The sequence below is a fragment of the Haplochromis burtoni genome, unplaced genomic scaffold (genome assembly GCF_018398535.1).
Source record: "Haplochromis burtoni strain Fernald_Lab_line unplaced genomic scaffold, NCSU_Asbu1 Contig_536, whole genome shotgun sequence".
Lineage (NCBI taxonomy): Eukaryota > Metazoa > Chordata > Actinopteri > Cichliformes > Cichlidae > Haplochromis > Haplochromis burtoni.
In genome coordinates this window covers 40,950-62,783 of record NW_024582897.1, presented here as the reverse complement: position 1 = coordinate 62,783, position 21,834 = coordinate 40,950, and the positions used below count along the sequence as shown (strand labels likewise).

The 21,834-nt window shown below is 40.1% G+C and overlaps 1 protein-coding gene and 1 long non-coding RNA gene across 3 annotated transcripts; one reads left to right on the top strand and one right to left on the bottom strand.

The window, feature by feature from the left end:
- Positions 1-6,713: 6,713 nt before the first annotated feature.
- On the bottom strand, positions 6,714-9,690 carry LOC121812327 (transient receptor potential cation channel subfamily V member 1-like). The gene is given in 5 exon segments (XM_042214230.1): positions 6,714-7,063; positions 7,288-7,471; positions 7,898-8,053; positions 8,565-8,741; positions 9,607-9,690. Coding segments are annotated over 5 exon segments (951 nt in total).
- Positions 9,691-12,252: 2,562 nt separating this feature from the next.
- LOC102300693 lies at positions 12,253-15,495 on the top strand. Of its 2 annotated transcripts, XR_317382.3 has the most exons (4): positions 12,253-12,368; positions 12,548-12,620; positions 12,749-12,914; positions 14,821-15,495. It is a non-coding gene; the product is annotated as an uncharacterized LOC102300693 (long non-coding RNA). The 2 variants fall into 2 exon arrangements; XR_317383.3 differs by having other exon boundaries at positions 12,253-12,620.
- The last annotated feature ends 6,339 nt before the right edge of the window (positions 15,496-21,834 follow it).

Genomic DNA, 21,834 nt, shown 5'->3' with positions numbered 1-21,834 from the left:
CAGGTGTGTTGACCCAGGGTGATATCTAAAACCTGCAGGACAGACATAACTGTCTCTAGTAGTGATGTGCGATACCACTGATTTCCTTTCCAATCCGATACCAAGTAAAATTCAGGGTGGTATCGACGATACTGATCCGATAACAACACTTTGTACAAAAACATTTTATTTATTGTATCTCAAATTATAGCATCATAATGATTACAGGTCATCAGATTACTTGTTCTTATCACCTAATAATGCAGAATTCATCATATAGAAATAAAAAACCTGAAGTTGTGTGCTATTTGAACACCTTGCCTGCCTGCAGCACTAAAGGACTCCATGAGAGACGTCTGTCTCGCCCTAGCAGCACCTGTCCCTGTCCACTCCTCTTCCAACCCCTCTTCAGTTTGCCTCAACATACGCTCGTCGTATTCTGTGATGGTTTACTCTGAGGTGTTTGACAAATTTGTGGTGTTGCCACAACACCTCACTTTCTTGCCACATGTATCGCAAACCACGTTTGTGGATGTAAAATACGTCCACACATGACTCCAGCCATTATTGTGAGTGCGCACACCAAGGGGCCGTGACACATTTATACAGCCGTATTTCGCTCATGACTATGAAAGGCGGAAGAGGAAGTAGTTCCTTCCAGTCTAGACAATCCGAATGAAATAGGTTCTTCCCACTGTGTTCCTGTTAATGATAAGCTACAAATTTACCCTAAATTACTAAACTATCGATATTTTAATGTGAGAATCGATTCTAGAACATAAATGATTGGTATCGAAGGAATCGATATATCCACACATCACTACTCTCTAGATTTTGACTGATTTATATAATTGTCTTTGGTTATCAAAGACATGTTGTGAACAGTGGTGGAGGGGGGCTTACTTTCTCTACTTTGAAAATGTGATATTCCACTTTTGCCTACTTGAGGCCTGAATTCCCCCACCCCTACTTTAGATGTTCTTCAGTCGGGGATAAAAATAAAAAAGAGAAGTTAGGAAAAGGCACATTCTTTCTCTCGGCACTGTAAAAGATGTCATCAGTTTTACCAATTTGACTGTTGCTAAACTGGCAACATACTTAGATAAGAGGGCTAAGTTATAAGCTAATGCTAGCCAGTTTGTTTAGATAACTGCATGCATAAACTATCGATGCAACGCACAGATACCTGCTGACTAGTGCTGAGTAAAATAATAAAATTCCCGAATTTCATTCACCAAACCTGAAGCACAGACTTCTTGGACAATCAGTTTCATGCCAGATAATTGTTTTGAAATGTTCTAAAAGACACAGACCAACAAAAAAAACAAAGAAAGAATACGAGTTCAATAACTCCAGTCAGCAAAGTTATTGCCTAGCCTGCAGCTTTGGACTAAAGCTAACTGTGTCAGCACACTCGTCAATCAAAGCAGCCGCACCATAACTTGAGCATCCGGATTGATGGGTTATTAGAAAAAAAACTTCCTCTGCCTGTTGTTAAGTAGGAAACAGTGCATAAAGACGAACACTTTCTGTGCCATCTTTAAACCTGCTTTTCATTGCTGTTAAGTTGAACATTTTAACCTCAGTTTGTGGGTGGATTGCCCAACTTGTGGAAATAGCTTTGAGTTGACATTGGAGGAATTGCAGTTTTAGGCACTTCATGATGACTTCTTCCTTCAGTTAGAACAGTTGGAAGAAAATAGTTCAATTTAGTTTTATTTTATTTATATCACGCTGAATTGCAAAAGCATTCACCTGAAGATGTTTTACATTGTATGAAGGAGACACTGCAATAATACAGAGAAAACCACCAATCAAACAAGGAAGCACTTGGCAACAGTGGGAAAGAAAAACTCCCCTTTAACAGGTAGAAAACTCCGACAGAACCAGGCCTGGAAGGGGCAGCCATCTGCTATCTGAACTACAGAAACGGGCACAAATTGAAACTTCAGTCCAGGAATCTCCTGTCCTCAGCTTAACCATAATATAAATAATATACACTTGAAGACCAAGATACACGACCAACAAATCAGTCTTTAAGCTGCTTTAAGAGAACCACAAAATAATCGGTTTAGATGAAAAGTTTCTTTAAGACATAATAATTTAATAGTGATTACCAAAGTGAGGGCTGGGCCTGCTGGTGGGCCACAGTAATAACAGAAATTCAGGTTGTAATTATTCACAGGTATGAACAGTTACACATTTATATAGACTTTTTTATTTATATTAAATCTGTTTGTAAGTTTGTTGGTTAGTTTGTGATATTATTCATTATTCTGACCTAAATTTACTGCTCTTATATTTAAGTCTGGGTCCCAGTGGCATGTGGACAGTGTTGGGGAGTAACGGAATACATGTACCGGCGTTACGTATTTAAAATACAAAATATGAGTAACTGTATGCCATTACAGTTACCATTTAAAAAGGTGGTATTCAGAATACAGTTACTTTGTTGAAATAAAAGGATCACATAGCGGTCTTTTCCTGTTTCACATGTTAGGCTATGCAATCTTTTGGTAATTCCACGTCAGTGGAAACCCAAAAAAAAACACGCACTAAGAGGCTCTAATGTCTGTGTCTCAATGTCATGGCCCATGTCACCTCTACTTGCGGCCACATAATGACATGAAGAAATATTATTTTTAAATTATTGTTCAAAAAATTATTTAATATAAAGGCAATAGGCAGAGTGTTCCAGGCATAGCCCGAAAGAATGCAGCCTCATGGGCAGTGTAGCCCAGTTGTAAGTAAGCTATTAAGACTCGACTGTACACTGTGTTCGTGTTTTCCTCCAAAAACAATAAGTTCCGTTGGAGCAGCCTTTCAACGCCTCTCTCTGTCTCTCGCTAGCAAAGTTGACCCAGACAACAAAGTAAAGCTAGTTTTCGGCTACAAGCCCGACATGGAACCAACATATTAGCCCAGGGGTGGCCAACTCCAGGCCTCGAGAGCCGGTGTCCTTTAGGTTTTAGATGTGTCCTTGATCCAACACAGCTGATTCAAATGGCTAAATGATCTCCTCAACATGTCTTGAAGTTCTCCAGAAGCCTGGTAATGAACTAATCATTTGATTCAGGTGTGTTGACCCAGGGTGAGATCAAAAACCTGCAGGATGCCGGCTCTCGAGGCCTGGAGTTTGCCACCCCTGTATTAGTCCCTTTACTACGGTTTGGAGCCTCAGACTTGTTTTATATACGCGCAGAATCGTTTTAATACGAGATCGCTGCTAAAAGTGCAGCCTTACCTAATGTTCACTTACTCATTTATATTAAGATTTAAAAATCTAGTTGGTATTGGTATGGCGAGTAACCTTCAGTAATACGAATAAATCACACAACAATTGCACATTCAAGTAGTTGTAAAAAGCTTGATAATATATTAAGTAATCCAAAGTAGTCAGAATACGTTACTCTCATTGAGTAATGTAACGGAATATGTTACAAAATACATTTTGGGGCATGTATTCTGTAATCTGTAGTGAAATACATTTTAAAAGTAACCTTCCCAACACTGCATGTGGATCATCCAATGGGCTTAACGTTGTTTTTTTTAGATAAGATTTTTAGCAAAATACATCACTTTCTTCTGTACTTTGATTCAATTTTCTAGTTTTTAGTGGACCTCAGCGTTTTTGACTTTGGGAATTGCTGAGTTAGTGTAACTATTCTCACTTTCTCGAATTTCTGCGGTATCTGTCCCAGTGATAGATTGAAATTGAAAATAGCCATTGTTTCGAAAACAGCATCAGTGTATTTACAGGTAATCTCCCCCTTATTAAGAGTTACACCTGCATTTGTTGTTTCTATTTAAGTATTGCTGTGTTAGGAATTCATTGCTGTTGAGTCAATGATTGTTGCATCTGTCCACCAAAGGCTGGGTCTGGACTATGTTTTAATAGGGGTAACACCCACATAAACAATAGAGAGGCTGTGGAAAATCACAGGCTGAAATGCACCTGTTTCTTTCTGCAACCATATAAAACTATTTTACATATAACTGTGAGTGCAATCCTATTTTATAGCGCATATTAGCAGTGAAAATGTGCTTTCTAAACACAGTGCAATGCACAAAGACAGTGGGGCGAGCTGTTTTTAGTCTCATCTTGCCCTTGGATATAATAAGCAGGGTTTACTGAAAATACAAATATATAAATGTAATATTTTGTATATTAACACTGGTCATGTTTTGCTTTTTGTTACTAAAGCTGTCACTTTAGTCTGAGAAAAATTGCACCTACTAATTTAAGCTAACCATTCTTCCCTCTCCGTGTCAGTGGGCAAGAGTATTATCACACTCCTTTCTCTCATTGTATACACTGTTTTGTTTGTTTGTTTGTTTGTTTGTTTGTTTGTTTGTTAATTAGTTTGTTTGTTTGTTTGCTTGTTTTAATCAATTTTAAATCATGCTTTTTATTTGTTTTTGTTTCTAATGTCTCTGTAAAGCACTTTGAATCACCTTGTTGTTGAATTATGCTATACAAATAAACTTGCCTTGCCTTGCCTCTGAGTGACTGGTGCATCTCCATGCTTTCCACAGAAGAAGGACACAATAAAGTAAAGCACACTGTTTAGGAAAGATATTTTTAATGAATTAATTGTAGTAACTTAGTGTGTAACATTTAAATATTTGTTTTCATTCAATCTGTCCAGTCTGATGTACTAATTTACCCTAAATAAACAGACATTTTCTCCACGAGTAAACCAAAGAGAACTTTATTCCATTTTCACATGTTTGAAAGTGTGACTTACGTGATAATAAGTACAGGAGCTATAATATAATTATATGAAGATAAAAAAAATAACAAAGATACTTTTAATTCTACCCATTTAAATGGAAACAGAATCAGTTGGCTAGTTGCCCTCCTCAATACATCATTTAAGTAATATAATATCCAGCAGAATTTCTTGTGCACACTAAAGATGCAAGATAAAACATTTTCTGAAAAGTCGACTCCTCCCTCATATGCATCACATTCGTTTGAGGTGATCTTGAAACAAATGATGCGTGAGATATTGTTCTTTGTTTCTACTCAGAAGAATGAAACTTATTTACACTTGTGACCAGACTGCATTTTGTTACTACTTTTCAATCTTGTTCCTCGGTGGAAACTGAAACACCCATGTCTTAATATATCAATACTAGGATGTGAACACTCAGCTATCATAACACTGTGAACACGTAATAAAGAATGCAAAACAACTGACAACAGCAAACTCCTCTTCGGCATATACTTCAGTTGTGTGTAGGTAGGTAACACTTTTTATCCTATGGCTCAAAAGTTTGACTTTAAATAGAGTCATGCAGATTCACACACATGCATCTGTGCTATCTAAATATTTAATTTAATACAAAAATTGCAGCTCTTTCATTGCAATCACAAATTTAAATTTGCCTGCTCAAGAATGTGACAATCAAAAATTCTGAACCCAAGCTGAAGCTCTGTTTATAGAAGACAGGTAATGGGAAACCAGTCAGGACATAGTGGGCTTTCAGGGAGAAAGCTTGAAAGGGACATGAGATAGAACTGCTTGTTTCAAACTGGAGCTGCTTAAAGTGCAATAAAACATCATTATTAGCAGTGACTAATATAAAGCTACTTCAGTCTAATCTGGTTCTGGCTCTAGCCAAAATAATTGGGGGATTTTTATATTCTGCTTAATCTAGGGAATGTGGGACTGCTGCTGATGTTGACCACGGTTGTGTATCCTCTTCAAGAGCAGATTTACAGGCCCTCGAATCCCTGAAGATTTAAATGGTGCCTCTTTAGTAGCATTTTTGCAGAAAGAAATCGTAAAAATGTGCATGTGGTCTTTTGTCCTACCAGTAAGGCTGCTGTGAAGCTTGCTTCCAGTTTGGATTTGGGAGACAGACACTTTTAAGATTAGGCTTAAAACTTTCCTTTTTGCTAAAGCATATAGTTAGGGCTGGACCAGGTGACCCTGAATCCTCCCTTAGTTATGCTGCAGTAGGCACATGCTGCTGGGGGACTCCCATGATGCACTGAGTTTTTCCTTTTCAATTCAATTCAATTCAATTCAATTTTATTCATATAGCGTCAAATTACAACAACAGTTGCCTCAAGGCGCTTTATATTACACAGTAAAATAACAGGTATGATTCAATGCAGAGAGGTCTATTAGTCAGTCACCTTTTTCACTCACTGTGTGTTAATAGACCTCTCTGCATTGAATCGTACCTGTTATTAACCTCTGTCTCTCTTCCACAGCATGTCTTTATCCTGTCTTCCTTCTCTCACCCCAACCGGTCGCAGCAGATGGCTGCCCCTTCCTGAGCCTGGTTCTGCTGGAGGTTTCTTCCTGTTAAAAGGGAGTTTTTTTCCCCACTGTCACCAAAGTACTTGCTCATTGGGGGTCATTTTCTCTGTATGTATTATTGTAGGGTCTACAATATAAAGCAAGACACTTCACCCGTTGTCTACTGGTGGTGGTTAGAGGGCTCGGTGGCACCAGTGTCCGGCGGCCTCGCCTCTGTCAGTGCGCTCCAGGGCAGCTGTGGCTACAGTGTAGTTTGCCATCACCAGTGTGTGAATGTGTGTGTGGATGACTGAATGTAGTGTAAAGCACTTTGGGGTCCATAGGGACTAAGTAAAGCGCTATACAAATACAGGCCATTTACCATTTACTGAGGTGACTTGTAAATAAAATATAATATCCAGTATCTTAACTAATATAATGAAGAATTGCCTGGAATTTTTGAGGTCATGGTTGCAGACTTTAACAGCATCCCACCTGCAGGTTCCAGATGTTTTTGCTTTGGTATGAGAGTCTTTCAACTGTGTTGCTCATCAGGGCTATCAGCATGTTCAGCAGGAGGATGTATGTGAGAACTATCTAAGAGATGAGCAGGATGTGGTAAACTTCTTTGTACTGAACGTCGTCCATGAACTACAGATCTCCCATTCCAATAGTGAACTTGAACATTTCCAGTATAGTAAAACGAACGTCTCTATAACTTAGCTTATTTACAGAAGTAGTCAAGCTCCCTCCTTGTAGCTGTATGTCAGCTGTCAGGTTTTGGGCAGCTGACACTACTGTAGGCGGGTCATGTATAAGAGCAACAAAAGCTATAAAAAAAAAGAGAAAATCCAAGTCAAAACTGCAAATCTTGGTAAGCATCTATTTTGCACGTCCTTATGTTCTTAGATTTGGAGTCTATTAAAATCTTACCAGCAGAAAATCCAAAAAGCAAGACACAGTAAACGGATAAAAAGTGCAACAGGTCACGTAAGATCATGTAAAGAGAGACACATATTTTAAACTGAGCCACTCATATCTGCCCAGGCAGCCTATTTTGATCGTTTTGGTAACAAAACTCTTACCCTTTGCATCATGACACCATACATCCCTAATTGCTTGGAACCTCTTAGGTAGTAAAGAAAGTTCACCCAGGCAAGAAGCAAGGAGAGCACAAGAAGTCCAACGTATTCCTCCTGCCCACAGCCATACATAATCACACAGATCAGGAGTGCTGCCTGCAGGAAACTGCAAAGACAAGAGATTTCTAAGACAGCAGTAATAGTAAGGTCAGGGTATAAAAAAATATTTCATGGTGATAATTACAACACAATATCATCGAATCCATCAATAGATAGGACCCTGAAATTCGGAGGGTTCCTACAGAAATGATTTATCTAGGGATTTCAAGGTTATTACATTAGTAAGTTTAACTCTTTCTGTGTGAATGATGTGACCAGGTTCCACTTTCTTAGCGTCTTATAGAGAAAGATTAGTGCTCCAAAGACACTGAGGATCTCACCAACACAACGGAGATGGTCAAGTGGAAAATTTTCAATGCGAAATGGCGGCTGAGGGTTTAATAGTCTTTGCTTAGGCAAAGGTGAATGTCTTAAAACATAAACATTTGTCATTTAAGTTAGAGGATGTTTAACCCTTTTTACCTTTCCATCCTTTCTGTGCAAGGCCACAGCAGTGAAGATGGTCAGGTAAACCACATAAAGCAAGAAATTCATCAAGAATAATTTGGAAGCGAACCTTTCCCACTTATTCTGAAGAAAACTGCAAAGTGGTTCAATCTGAAGCATCTCGGGACGATTCTGAAATTTACAAGATAGGTTTTATATTAACCTCCTTTATATTAACCCAAACTCTTTCATGGCATGCATTTTTAATTTCTCTTTGCTATTTGGGCTGATTGGGACCAGATGAATGTAAAAACAAAGAATTACCTGATTTTTTTCCTGATTTTTGTTTCTGAGAAAAATGAGATCCACATAAGAGGACATTTGTTTTAAATTTCGCTAGAACAGTATATATCATATATTTAATATTTGCTAAATTTATCCCATGCAATACTATCTAAGCACAGTGAGGCAAGAGGATTTTGCTACTGTTAATTTCTCTCTACACTGCCTATGCATAGAGTACTTCTAGTTTCATCTGAGCACATTCAACACTGTTTCCATCATTGTTTAAAAGGCTCTACTGCCTCTACAAACATACCCCACAGCATACCCCATTTCCTACTTTATCTAAAACATTGGAGGGAATAAAGCATAGAAATATAATAAAATAAATTAAAATGAGGTCAAAATTGGAATTTCTCACCGGAATCTCACTCCCAAAAATTATTATCTCTAACACAGAGTTTTCTTCATTGGTGTCAATGGAGGTCATGTCATAAAGTGAAGAATGAACAGGTCCGTAGACCCATTCTGTAAACCTCCTGGATAGTGGCCTTGTCTCCTCATCCATGAATTCTCGATGCAGCATGTGCCTAAACAGCTGGCAAATGAGAGAGCAGAAAGGAAAAGATCTATCTCAGAGACATTATCATTTTTATTTTCAGTGCTTGCTGTAAGTAGGTCAGGTCATAATAAACCTTTGTTAAATGCCCATTAATGCCACCTGGGACGCCAACTTCTGTGGAGGCAGAGGTCTATATTATATACATGTGACCTCTAACCACGTGACTTTAACTTGTCTGCTGTTTTGCTTGTGTGACAATTATGGTGACTGTATAGAATCAAGGCCCCATTCACACAGGCCTCCATGACTATCTGGTAACCACCAGCCATGAGGAGAATGTGAGTATTATTATTTATTATAATAAATAAATAAATAAATCTTTGTTATTCTACAAAATGTGCAGCCATTTAATTTTTATTTTTTATTTTTTTAGGTGATGGTCTGTGGGATCTGTGAGAAGCCATGTGGTGGAGAGGCAGCCAAGGAATGCTACCATAGATACCACAGTGGACGTACAGAGGTACATGGCAGATCCTTTGATTCCCCGGACAGAGGATCCACTCTACTTCTGGGCAACCAGGAAGACTATATACCCCCATCTTTACAAACTTGCGTTGCAGTTCCTGTGCACTCCAGCATCATCTGTTCCATGTGAGAGGATTTTCTCTAAGGCAGGAGAAATTACATCCAAGAAACAGACTCAGTCCTCACACAGTGGAACAAATTCTTTTCTTAAATAAAAACCAAACAGGATAACCTTAAATGCATCGTGTTTACTTTAAAAGTTTATAGAAGTTTATAGTTTTAAGCATTTTCCCCTCCCAGTTCACAATCAATTCTTTCCCCAGGTCCAAATATGTAAGAGATTTGCCCAATATAATAATATGATTTATAAACATACCTGTCCAGCTCTCCAGTGGTTAATTGCTAAGTACATGATGTATCGGAGGGGCTGGCCCAGCACTTCCTGTTTATATAAGTTCATGATGTCATTGATAGCATCACTGGGTGCAACCAAATGAAGGGTTTTTCCTTTTTGCATAGTATTGTTTATTTTCTATAAAGCAACCTTTTGAGTTTTACTGTATAAAGTGTTTTACTTTTCAAACCATTTAGTTGTGTAAATGGGTGTGTAAAGTAAATGAATATTCTTATTCTTGTTTCTTTTTTTAGATTGTGTTGTTTGATCTAACCTATTTCTTAATGGTAGTGACTAATGAGGTTCAGGTGCGTGTAAAAAAAAAAAGTATACAAAATGAGATGGCAGAATGGAGATGCCAGAAAATAAAATACACTAAGAAGAAATTTGACCAGTCTGCTGATAACATCACCTTTATTAGTCCCACACATGGGAAATTTGTTTTGTTACAGCAGAAAGTGAACAGTGCACAGTTATATAGCAAAATTTAGAGAACACTGGAATACAATAAGAATAAGATACTGTACACAACTGTACAGAATAGAAAAGAATAAAATAAAATATACAATAGGATAAAAATAGAATACAAATGCTATATACAACTGCGTTAAAATACAATTTTGTCAGAAAAAGAATATTGCACTTAGTCTTATTGCACATGTGTGGGTTTGTGTGTTCAATTAGCTGCAAAGTCTTTGTTGTGGAGTCTGACAGCAGTGGGGAGGAAAGACCTGTGAAATCGATGCTGAAGTTGAGAAGTAGATGCCATCTACTTCTCAACTTCCTTACCGCTTGAACTACATTACCTCACCAAGTATCATTCAAAATTGTATTTCAAATAAAAGAAACAAAAACAAAGCCTTACACAAACCCTGGAGTGTGCGGTCAGTACAATCTGTGGTATAGATGCATGCATGGGTGGAAGAATGGCGTACGCAATATTGCTTAGTACAGAACCAAACCAAAGGCAAAGGTGTCTCAAAGTAAAGCAGCACCCAGCAACTGACTGCTTATGGCTGTTAGAGAGCACAGGGCCCAGGTGTTGCCATTGTCACTGATTGGGAATGAGCCCTTCCACCCCTCCAATGCCTGCAAATTAGACACACAAACAGCCTAAATTTTTTTTTAAAAAAAGGCAATATGGAGTGGGTCGTCACACCACTGGTCTCTCTCTGACTCCTTGTCCTTGCATACACTCAACCTTGCCTCCTCTTTACATACATATTGCGTGGCCACTCTGACTACATGCCACTACTTTTCCACAACCATCTTTTTTCTTTTCCTAATTGCTAATTGACACACTCATTTTCCCCACCTGTGCCACTTTCAAGAGATGTTTTTCAGTTTCACTTGTTTCACTGCCATCTGCCAAAATCCCTTCCCTCAAAAAAAGTTGCATAAAGTCAGGGTTCCAGGCAGTTCTTGGCCAAATGAGATTCAGCATAAAGTACATTTCCTTAACTCTTTAGAGCATAACACAAAGCCTGTAGAGTGTTGCAGTTTTGGCAACAAACCTGTGTGTAATTATCAACTGAGTGTCTGCACTGCAATGTACCCACCCCACATGCCATTTGGACTCTCCCTTGACCCATTCCTTGATAAACATGAGTTTGTCAAAATTACAAGTTGTTAAGTAAGTAAAGACTGCTCCTCCTCTTAACAGGTCATAATTTTAAAATCCATCATGTTATTATGAATGTAGTTTAGAAAATGCTTCTTACAAAAATATCAAAAGACAATAAAAATAAATAAATAAAAAGGATGCCAATGTTCATCTTGCTCCTTCATCAATTAGTAAGCTTGGGGGGTTGCTAAGGCATTCCAGTGAGAAAAAAGTGAGAAATACTGACTGCAGCATCATTGGTGTCTTTTATTTCTTTGTTTCTTGGCTGCTGGCGAAAGTATTGTCCCTAAGAACAACTGCATAGGATCGAGGTTTGGGACAGTTTTTAGCCAAGTGAGATTCTGCATTACATAAATGATATTTCCTTAATTCATTGTAGTCTCTTACGTTGTGTCCCAGTGCATTACAACTTCAGCAACACACCTGGCTACATGCATCTTCTGTATGTCGATATGTACTGCATTTCTAAAAAATTATTAATTGACATAATGAATCCCCCAATCTGCACGAATAGTGAAACATGCAGGTGGGTGACAATGTCTTTCATAACCAGTTGGGTCTTCCTTTAATTTAATTCTAAATTGTCTTTTCCCTGTCCATATTCCCAATGCAACTTTGATCTCCTTGACTCTGGGTAGCACAGTTACAAATGTCCCTAAAAAATATTGTATTGTCTTTCGGACATCCACGGATTGTCCGTGTGGACTGTCACAGTCTGGTAGTCGTTATGGTACAAGGGAGTTACAAGAAAGTCTTGAAGAACGATGTTAGCAAGCTCAAGTACTAACCTGGTTGGTTAGTATTTTCTAATCCATACTAAGCAAACTAATCGGTCTAAAATTAGACGGGTCTGTTGTGTCTCCATTTTTCTTCCTTTTTGTCCCTCTCCAACCAATTTCAGGACCTGGTACAGATGTTAAAGCTGGTGAGGCGTGATTGCAGATGCCATGCAGGTGTGTCCATCTCCCCTGCAGCAGCACCGCAGACCACGCCCCGCCACAAGACCACGTGCTATTCTTTCATACGTTAAATCACATTTATGACCATCTCATCCTCTCCACACTTTCCTGTGGGGCATTGAAAACTTCTTGTGGACTCCCTCCTTTTTAGGAATGTTCTTGTGGGTAAACATTCCAGAACAATTTGCCATGCCAAATCTTTTTAACATTATTCCAAGTCAACTTGCAAGACTTTTTATTCTGTTTAAAGGGAGTAAAATTGATTTCCGGCTAATGGCAGTTTGGTGTGAGTAGTAGTAGTAGTGAGCTACTGCAGAGTTGGCTGTTTTTTCAATTAAAGGAGGCCTTTGACCTCGCCGAGGAGCCGCTGCTAGATCCTGTTCACCGTACTCTGCCTCCCAAGCCTAAGACAGGTGAGCAGCCCCATGCCATAGTAGTGAAACCACATTACTATACTGATTGTGTTAAAATCCTGTCGAGGGCAAGGGAGCTTCAGTGGATTAAGGTGAACAATTTGACCGACTCTGTTTTCCCCAATTAGGCTGCCAAGATGGCGCAAGCATGTGCAGCCTTCAAAGACTGCTGCCGCCAGCTCAAGGGGTCCGGTTCCCACTGCTTCACCCAGCCTGGCTGCGGATTACTCGTGATGGGGTCACACTGGATTTTACCTCTACAGAGGAGGCCAAAACTTACAAGATGATAACCAAGTAAGAAAAATATACCTAGGGGAACTGTCGAGGTTTCCGGTTTATACTTTTGAGGAGTTTATTTTTCTTTCTCTTGGGTAAGCTATTCTTTGATGTTCAAAAAAATGTATGGGTCAGTTTTTAAATGTTTGTTCCTTATGGGTTTAAGTTAAACAGTACTTTCACGGCAGGCATTCTTGGTTCTTGAGAATACTGCCTATCGTATATTTTCCTTTTATACTACTTGTCTAGTTCTGCAGAATTCACCCAGCACTTAGAAGTGTTTTTTTTCCCCTATTGCGCTATTTAACTGTAAGCACAAGTTTGTCATTGACTCTGTACCGTTCCTTCATTTGGGGAAGGACAGAGTGCAAGCAAGGGGAGGGATGGATGGGTGGTCTGAAGCGTAAAAAAAATGTGAAAAACCCAGATATAATATTTTTACAAGAAACACACCTGCAGGATACACATCATTTCAAGCTTTAGTATTCGTGGGTTGGGGAGATCTTTCATTCAGCCTTTAACTCTAAAGCCAGAGAAGTAGTCTTGGACTTCATGTCTCAGAATGGGTTTGTAGATCCTTGGAGGACACATAATCCACAAACAAAAAAGTATTTTTATTCCTCTGAGGTACACCAGTTCTATTCCCATATAGATAATTTTTTTGTTGATAGTTCTCTAATGCATAAAGTCAAGTCTTCTGAATACTACCCAATCGATATTTCAGAACATGCTCTGCTAAGCCTTGATAAAAACTTCATTGGTAGACCTCGCTCTTGCCCCCCCTTGGAGATTTAATACTCTTTTACTATCTGACGATTTATTTAACCTTTTCATTCTATTAGCAATCAATGACTTTCTGGTCAACTATATCAAATACATATAGCTGCCAAGTGGCCTATATAGAAGATAGGCAATATATGTAACTGTATATTCCATGATATATTCTTACCCTGAACTCCGCATGTTTGATCTAAATCCAAAATATGTGGCAAAGCTACAGCCATGCGGTTGGCTACTACTTTGCTCAGTCTCTTATAATCAACATACAGCATCATTAATGGGCCACAATTAGCAAGCAGTTTTGCGTCTCCTTTCTTATATAGCAACAAAACTGCACCCGTTTGCATATTCTTACCCATTTTCCCTGTCTTATCTATTTCACTAACCACTTCTTTTAAATGCCCTCCTAATATATTCCAAAAGGTCATATAAAATTCCTTCATCAGGCCATCTACCCCAGCACTTTCCTGTCCTTCGTTTTTAACATCATATAGTTCTTCAAAAGTTATCTCTTCCTCTAAAGCAGACCTTCCCAAAGTGTGGGGCCCAGAGCCATAGCGGGGGGGGGGGGACAAAACTCTTGGACACTGCTAGCAGCCAGAGCAGGCAACATTGAGGGAAATTTAAAACTGCTGGCTAAGGGTAAACATAAATTTAGTAAAATTATAATTCACGACAGCAGTAATGACACCCGGTTATGTCAGTCGGAGGTCACTAAAATCAATTTCGGTGTTTAACTTTGCCAAAACAATGTCGGACTCTGTAGTTTTCTCTGGTCCCCTCCTCAATCGGACCAGGAGTGACATGTTTAGCCACATGTTCTCCTTCAATTGCTGGCTGTGCGAGTGGTCTCCAACATGTAGGCTTTATAGATAATTGGGAAACTTTCTTGAGGAAACCTGGTCTTGTTAGGAGAGACGGCATCCATCCTACTTTGGATGGAGTAGCTCTCATTTCTGAAAATCTGGCCAAATTTATTAAAGCCCCCAAAATGTGACTATCCTGAGTTGCAGCTTCTCTCCTCTCAGCATATGTTGGCATACATCTTATTCTATTCATGCTTGATTGTCTGGCTGTTATGAACCTACCCATAATTTGAATCCCAGTGGCTGGATTTTTTTTCTGTGTGTTCTGTATTTTTAAGAACCTGCAGGTCCTTGCTGATTGGAGAGCTGGCAGCTGCTGATTGATTTCCTGATCAAGTGGCTGATTTGAAAAACTCTCTCCAGCAGTTGTCCTGGGGCAGCAACTGACAGCAGCAGCAGACCTGTCCTTGGCCTCCGAAGCCCTCGATGACTTTTTGCGTGTGTGTTCCCTGAGGATCGCTGAGCTGTGTAAATAGATTGTAGTTACTTTTCACGTGTAAAAAGGTACTGAAGCAGAAGGGGTGAACTGCCTTATTATTATCTGTACTGTTTTTTCAGTTAGGGAGTTAGGTTTAGCACTTGTCTTTTGTTTGGTTTTTGTTTCACCCAGGGTTTAGATAGTGTTTTGCTTTGACAGTCTGCATCCTACGTTAATGTTTTCAGTTTTGCGTCTGCTTTGTCTCGTCATGTTTGATTACTCCCAGCTGTGCTCTCCTTCTGTGTCTCCTTCCCTCGTTATCCCTCTTTGTATTTAAGCTCTGTGTTTGACTTGCTCTGTGTTGCAATCTCCCTCATTCCACACTGTGTGTTCTGTCTGCAAGCCTGCCTGTTTAGTTATTTGTAGTTTTCTAAGGTTTTTTTTTGTTTTTTCTTTTGCCATCCACCAATAAAGCTGAGTTTGAATTTACTTTTTTGCCTCTGTGAGTCAGCATATTGGGTCCTCCTTTCTTGTCTCCCGCACACAGTACAAATCACATCGTAGTGCTTATTGGCAGAGCTCTGTTGTAAGCAATATATTTCCTCTGTGTTGATCTGCTTCGAAAAGAATCATTCTCCCAAAAGACAGTCTGTCCATTGATTCTTCAGTCTTGTCCTTCAACTCAAATCTTAAAATGTTTTTTGGTCCGGGCCACCATCTCAATTCCACTGGCCGACAAAATGCTTCCTCGTTCTGATAAGAATATTTTTGTTTTTGTTTTTTTGTTTTTAATTCATAAATTGAATAAGCAACATTACAGAGTAATGCCAATAATACAACCCCAAAAGCAACAATTCCATTTCCAGTTCAAATGCAGAAAGAGAGGGAAAGAACATCAATAATTGACATCATCATTTTTATAACATGAACCTCAGAAAATTCAAAAAAGTAAAAGCTTAAAAGGTCATAAGATTTGTCATCTGGTTATTTCTTGTTATTAAAAAATGCAGGGGAATGGAAAGTCAGAATCTGAGAAACACTTGAAATGTATGCAAATATCTTTCAGACAATTAGGTGCACAAGTTGCCGTAATAAAGCGCATCCAATTTTAAAGGGATGTGTGGAATATTTTTGCCACCATTCTCTATACATTGATAAAGAATTTCCCATTAAATGTCCTCATAGCTACCCCAAAAAAATCTAAACATGGACCTTTTATTGTTTCTTTTCTAACTGCTTCATGTATGGGGAATATGTAAGCCAGGTATAGCAGGGTAAGAAGTATATCTATTTTCATCACCAGTACTTTGCCAGTAAATGAAAGGTTGCAGGCTTTCCATTTTATTATTATTATTATTAATTTATTTATTTGCCATAGCTAATCTTTTGGACCAGTTGTGTAGGGCCCGCTAACCACCACTGTAGCGCTTACTGCACTGTGGTCCGAAAAGATTATCAGCGTCAACTTTTCATGGCCTCACATATATATATATATATATATATTAGGGGTGCAATGATACACAAAATTCACGGTTCGGTTCAATACTTTGGTGTCACGGTTCGATATTTTTTTGATACAAAACAGTGTTCATGCCATAATTTTTTAATTTGTCACTTATTAAAATTATAAATATATATTTTAACTCAAAAGTACAGTTAAGGAGTTACCGCGGATCGTCCCGTGCGTGGGGCTGGACGGCGTCAACACGTTAACGAGCTAACTGCGCTAACGCACTAGTTCCCACCAGTGTAATTGAGCATTGCGTGGCACATACTGTTTTACTTTTGTCCATGATGCGCTTACCATCAGGGTCATAATTCACATGAAAACCAAAATAGTTCCAAACGCCAGATCTGAATGAGAGTGTGGGAGGTTCTATTTTGGGTAGTGTTGAGGCAGTTGCCATGTTGCAACGAGCTTAACTTCTGTCTCGCTAGCTTGCTCTGCGCTCAGTGGATCTGCGCTCGACAGTGGAGCCTAGGCAGAGTAGTGGAACGCAGATCCACTGAGCTCTCAACACAGACAGCATCGTCAGAAGAAAAGTTGATAAAATAAATTAAAAATTTTGTATTGTTCAATATATACAGTATATATATATATATCCAGAGTGCTGCATGTGGAAGGGGGAGCCCTGTCTCCCACGCTGGCAACTCATACTTACCTGGCAGGGGACATACCATGATCACGAAGGTGGTTCACCCAAGGCTCTTGTCGGCAAGCATTCTTGAACGGCTTGCCACGCTAAGTCTTTATGAGGATTTAGCAGGCATTTGTTATTTACGTTACCCCAAGCCATTTTAGTGTGGGTTTCACGCAATTTTCCTATCGGTGACATACTACCTGTTGGAAACAATGTCTCCTCTATAGTTGCGCGAGTTATCTCCTGAAGGGTTATCCTAGTCGGAAGACGTTTCAGCAAACTAAACACTACCTTGTAGATTACAGGATATTGTTCAGAGAAGTGCACGTTAAGGGGGGGGCGCACACCCCACGCCTGCAAAACTTTCCGACCCACCCAAAACTTAGTAAAGTATGGCCAAAGTTTATCTTTAGGATCACTAAAACATGCCTTAAGAATTGGGGTGATAAACATCGCATTGCACTTGGACTCTAATTCTGGTACTGCTCTCCCCCCTTTCCCTACTGGTTTGTACATAACTTCCCTCTTTGCTCTCTCATGTTGACCTCCCCAAAGGAAATGAAACATCGCCTTCCTCAATGAAGTTAATATTTCATAAGGGATTGGCAACGTCGTTGCCAAAAAGGCTATAGAAGCTATTACTTCAGCTTTTATTACCAGAACCTTACCTATAAAGGAGAGTTCCCTATCTTTCCAGTTCAACAGTTTCCCTTGTATTTTTTGTAATTTTGAATTCCAATTCTTAATTCTCATATTTTCTCCTATTTCCACCCGTAAAATTTTCAACGTTTCTGATTTTTCTTGCAATCCCATTTTTTCTTTAATCTCACGCCACTTAAAGTAAATCACCTCACTCTTCTCTTTATTAATTTTCTACGCCGATAACATAAAGGAGTGCAGATAAGGGACACCCCTGACGAACACCGCAGTGTAAGTCCACCGCCCCAGTCAAGATCCCATTAACGACAAATCTACTACCGATCCCACTGTACAACAGTTTTACCCAAGAAATAAACTGCTCTGGAAACCCCATTTTCTGCAGCACTCTAAAGAGATACTGATGCGAGATCCGATCAAAGGCTTTCTCAAAGTCCAAATTTAAGACGATTAGCCGAATGTTTCTATCCCTCGCAAAACAAATGGTGTCCCTGATCAATACGAGGCTATCAGTGATCTTCCTATCCTTAACAGCACAGGCTTGATCTGGGTGAATTATCTGGCTTAGCACAGGGCGTATCCGTGCTGCTAAGAGTTTGCTAAAAAGCTTGCAGTCGCAATTTAGGAGCGCAATTGGTCTCCAATTTTCCATGTCGGTCTTGTCCTTTCCTTTATGAGCAAGAGTGACTACCCCTATTCTAAAACTGTCCGGCAGCCTGTCAAGTTGGCTAAAATCTATAAAAACAGAAAGTAGGTCCGCGGCCAAAATGTCCCAGAAAGTCCGGTAGAATTCCCACGGGAGTCCATCCATCCCTGGGGACTTCCCGTTCTTAAAATTGTTAAGACACTGATTGAGCTCAGTCAATGTAAAGCCTTGGCTCAAAAAACCACTGTCTTCAACAGTCTTGTCGATAAACTCCAAGGTTTGTGTAATATTCTCTCCACTAACATTTTTCCTCCCATATAACTCTTTATAATAATCTTCGATCACTTGCATGATCTCCTCGGTAGTCTCAACTTTTTTCCGGCTTTGTTCGTTAGTTGAGAAACACAGCCAGACTTGCTCATAATTTTCTTGAAGAAATATCTTGTGCATTTTTCACTTTCATCTCTCTCTTTCTCCCTACTTCTTAAAATAACCTACTTTTTATGTCCGCAATTACCTGCATTTCCTCCTTGACCTCTTTTATTTCATCGTTAAAATCCATCCCCAATTGGTTTAAACGATAGTACCTCTGTAGTCTTTTCTGCAGCCCCATCCTGCGTCTATCCTCAGCAGCCTTCTTCCTTTTCCCGGCCTGTTTAAAAAATAACTGTGTCCTTTCTTTAACCGTTTCCCACCACTCTGCACGTGTTTCATAAAAGTCCTGGAGGGTCTGCCACTCACGATACCGCTCCTTATACTGGCTGATCAAATTCTGGTCCTTGAGCAAGGAGCAGTTAAGTCTCCACAGTCCTCTCCCCATCGTCACACACGATGCCAGTGTGATAGTACTGGACAGCATCATGTGATCAGAAAAGAAGACAGGCATCAATCTAGCCTCAGTTGGCAAGACATCTCTCACAAACAAGTAGTCAATACGAGAGGCCCTAGAGCCATCCCCACTAAACCAGGTATAGCCCTCCTCCCTGGGGTGCACTGCTGCAAAACAGTCTGTTAGTTTAAAATCTCTAACCATCCCCTGTAATAAGAGTGACGTCTTGTCCACTTTAAAATCTTGCCTGGCTCGTTTCCTATCCTTTCTACTTAGGACACAGTTAAAATCCCCCCCAAATACTAAAGGCACCTTTCCCAACAAATGGGGCTGCAGCTCCTCTAAAAGGTCATATCTTTCATGTTTATCATTAAACCCATAGACATTCAGGAGGTTAAAATCCTTGTCCATATAACTCAAATTAACTACAAGTGCTCTTCCTTCTCTCACCACAGTGCTCCCCTTTACCAGCACAAAGGGGTTTTTAACCAAAACGGCTACTCCATCATTCTTATTTCCATTTGATCCACTCCATATTGATGGTTGTGGCCACATGTCCTGCCACTGGTTATAAGCTTTTAAAAAGGGTATTGCACATTCCTGAAGTAAGATCACATCTGACGTTACAGTATTTAGAAAGGATAACACACTTTGGGCTCTCATTTTGGTCCTAACACTTCTAACATTTATAGTTGAGAAGGTAAGAGCCATAAGGAGTAAGACAAAGGGCAAACTAACCATTTTTAAGTTAAGGGGAGGTAATTCTCCTCAGGGAAAAGACTCAGCCCAGGTTTCAAGGATCCTAACGTCAATTTATTTCTCGTGAACAGAGCTCTTCCTTCACCTCACACGGTTCTGGAGGGAGGGCTGGTGCTCTATTCCCTTTACGGACTCTAGGAGACGGCCTCTGCTGCAGCGCTGCATTAACCATACGATCTTTGGGGGTTGACTGCAAAACTATGTTAAGAAAGGAGACCTCATTTGGCGAGCTAGAGGGGAAGACCCTGGAGTCCTCCCCAGAGGAACTCTCTGACGGTACTTCAAGTCTTCCCCTCTTTCCTGAAACAATTGTCCCGGAGGACAGTTCTGCCGCAGTTCTCTTTGCCAGCTGGGTATCAGGGGGGGACTGATCTTGGGCGCTATCACTTGAAGTATTTCCACCTCCTTGTGTTCTACTTTCGACCTGTCCGCCCTCCTCCTCCTCTGAGGTTTCTGGTCGGACAGGCCCTCCATGCTCCTCCCCATTTCCCGCCTCCCCCTGTTCCTCTCCTCCACTCACAGGTTTTGGCGGCAAAATCAAATTTTCAGGCCCAGCTGCGTCAATCAAGTCTTCCTCATTACCTATTTCATTCAGGTTTTGCTCTCCAATCAAGCTTGTCCTCTTAAGTTTGTTTGCAAATGACCTAGGGCAATTTCTAAAGAGATGCCCCTCTCCTCCACACAGATTGCACTTACGGTCATTTCTACACTCAGAATACGTATGTCCTCTTTCCTTACATTTCCCACAAATGATTTCCTCACATGCTTCCACCAAATGCCCATGCTCCCCACACCTCCGACAGAGCTTTGGCTGCCCCTGGTAGTGAATGTAGCCTCTATTGTCCCCCAAGACTATCATGGATGGGAGATGTTTCAGGCCCCGAAACCCATGGGGGTCTTCCCATTGCTGTATGGGGACCTTCCATGCACAGTTCCATATTCCATCCACATCCCTCACCTTTATAGCCTGCCCTTTCACCGTGCAGTATCTTCCCAGCCACACGCAGATGTCTTGAGCACTAACAGTTTCATTAAACATTCTAACAATCACCGTTTTCAAGGTGTTGTCAGTCAGTTTCTCAACAATAAATTCTTCAAATTGCGGTTTCACATTCTCATACCTTATCCAGAAATCCTCCAGATAAACGCTTGAGCAAAAGCTCACGTCAAAACCTTTGTTGAATGGGAGGGTCAGGATACAATTCAGGTCATTTGGTGAAAACCCCAACACCTGTTGAATCAATTTCCTGGAAAAATCCAATCTGGACATCTTTGGCAACTCTCCTTCATTTCTAATTAAGCTAAATCGCACACTGTGGTGCCTCCGCATGCCGGCATGGTAGGCCGCCATGGTGGAGGCACCACAAAACTAACAAAAGCCTTTAAAAAGGACAAGACAAGGCACAAACAGAGAATATTTTCAAAAAGGGCAAATAGTAACAACACTTACCTTCAAAGTGAGGGGAATCCCAAAGTATTTTCGTAATTCTTTTAGTAGACCAAGCACCCAAAGGAGACGATCGCAGTCTTAGCCCCGGCCGAGAAAACAAGTGTAAACTGATAAGAACATTTTTTTTTTTCCTTCGAAAATTTTTTTATTGACACTCAAACATAAAAACCAAACACAATCATCTCATTCAATTCTCAATCCCACCCAGTTCAAAAGTTACTTTTTAATTCCCTTCCCCTTTTCCCGTTTCGTTAAAACGTTCAATGGAGCCATCCCGTCCCTTCCCAAGCTGCTGGTGCTCAGAGGGGATCCTCGCCACCTTGCTCCTTCCCACCTGCCTCTCCCGGAGAGCCAGGCCGCTGCTGCTTTGACCTTCCTGTATGAGACTCAGA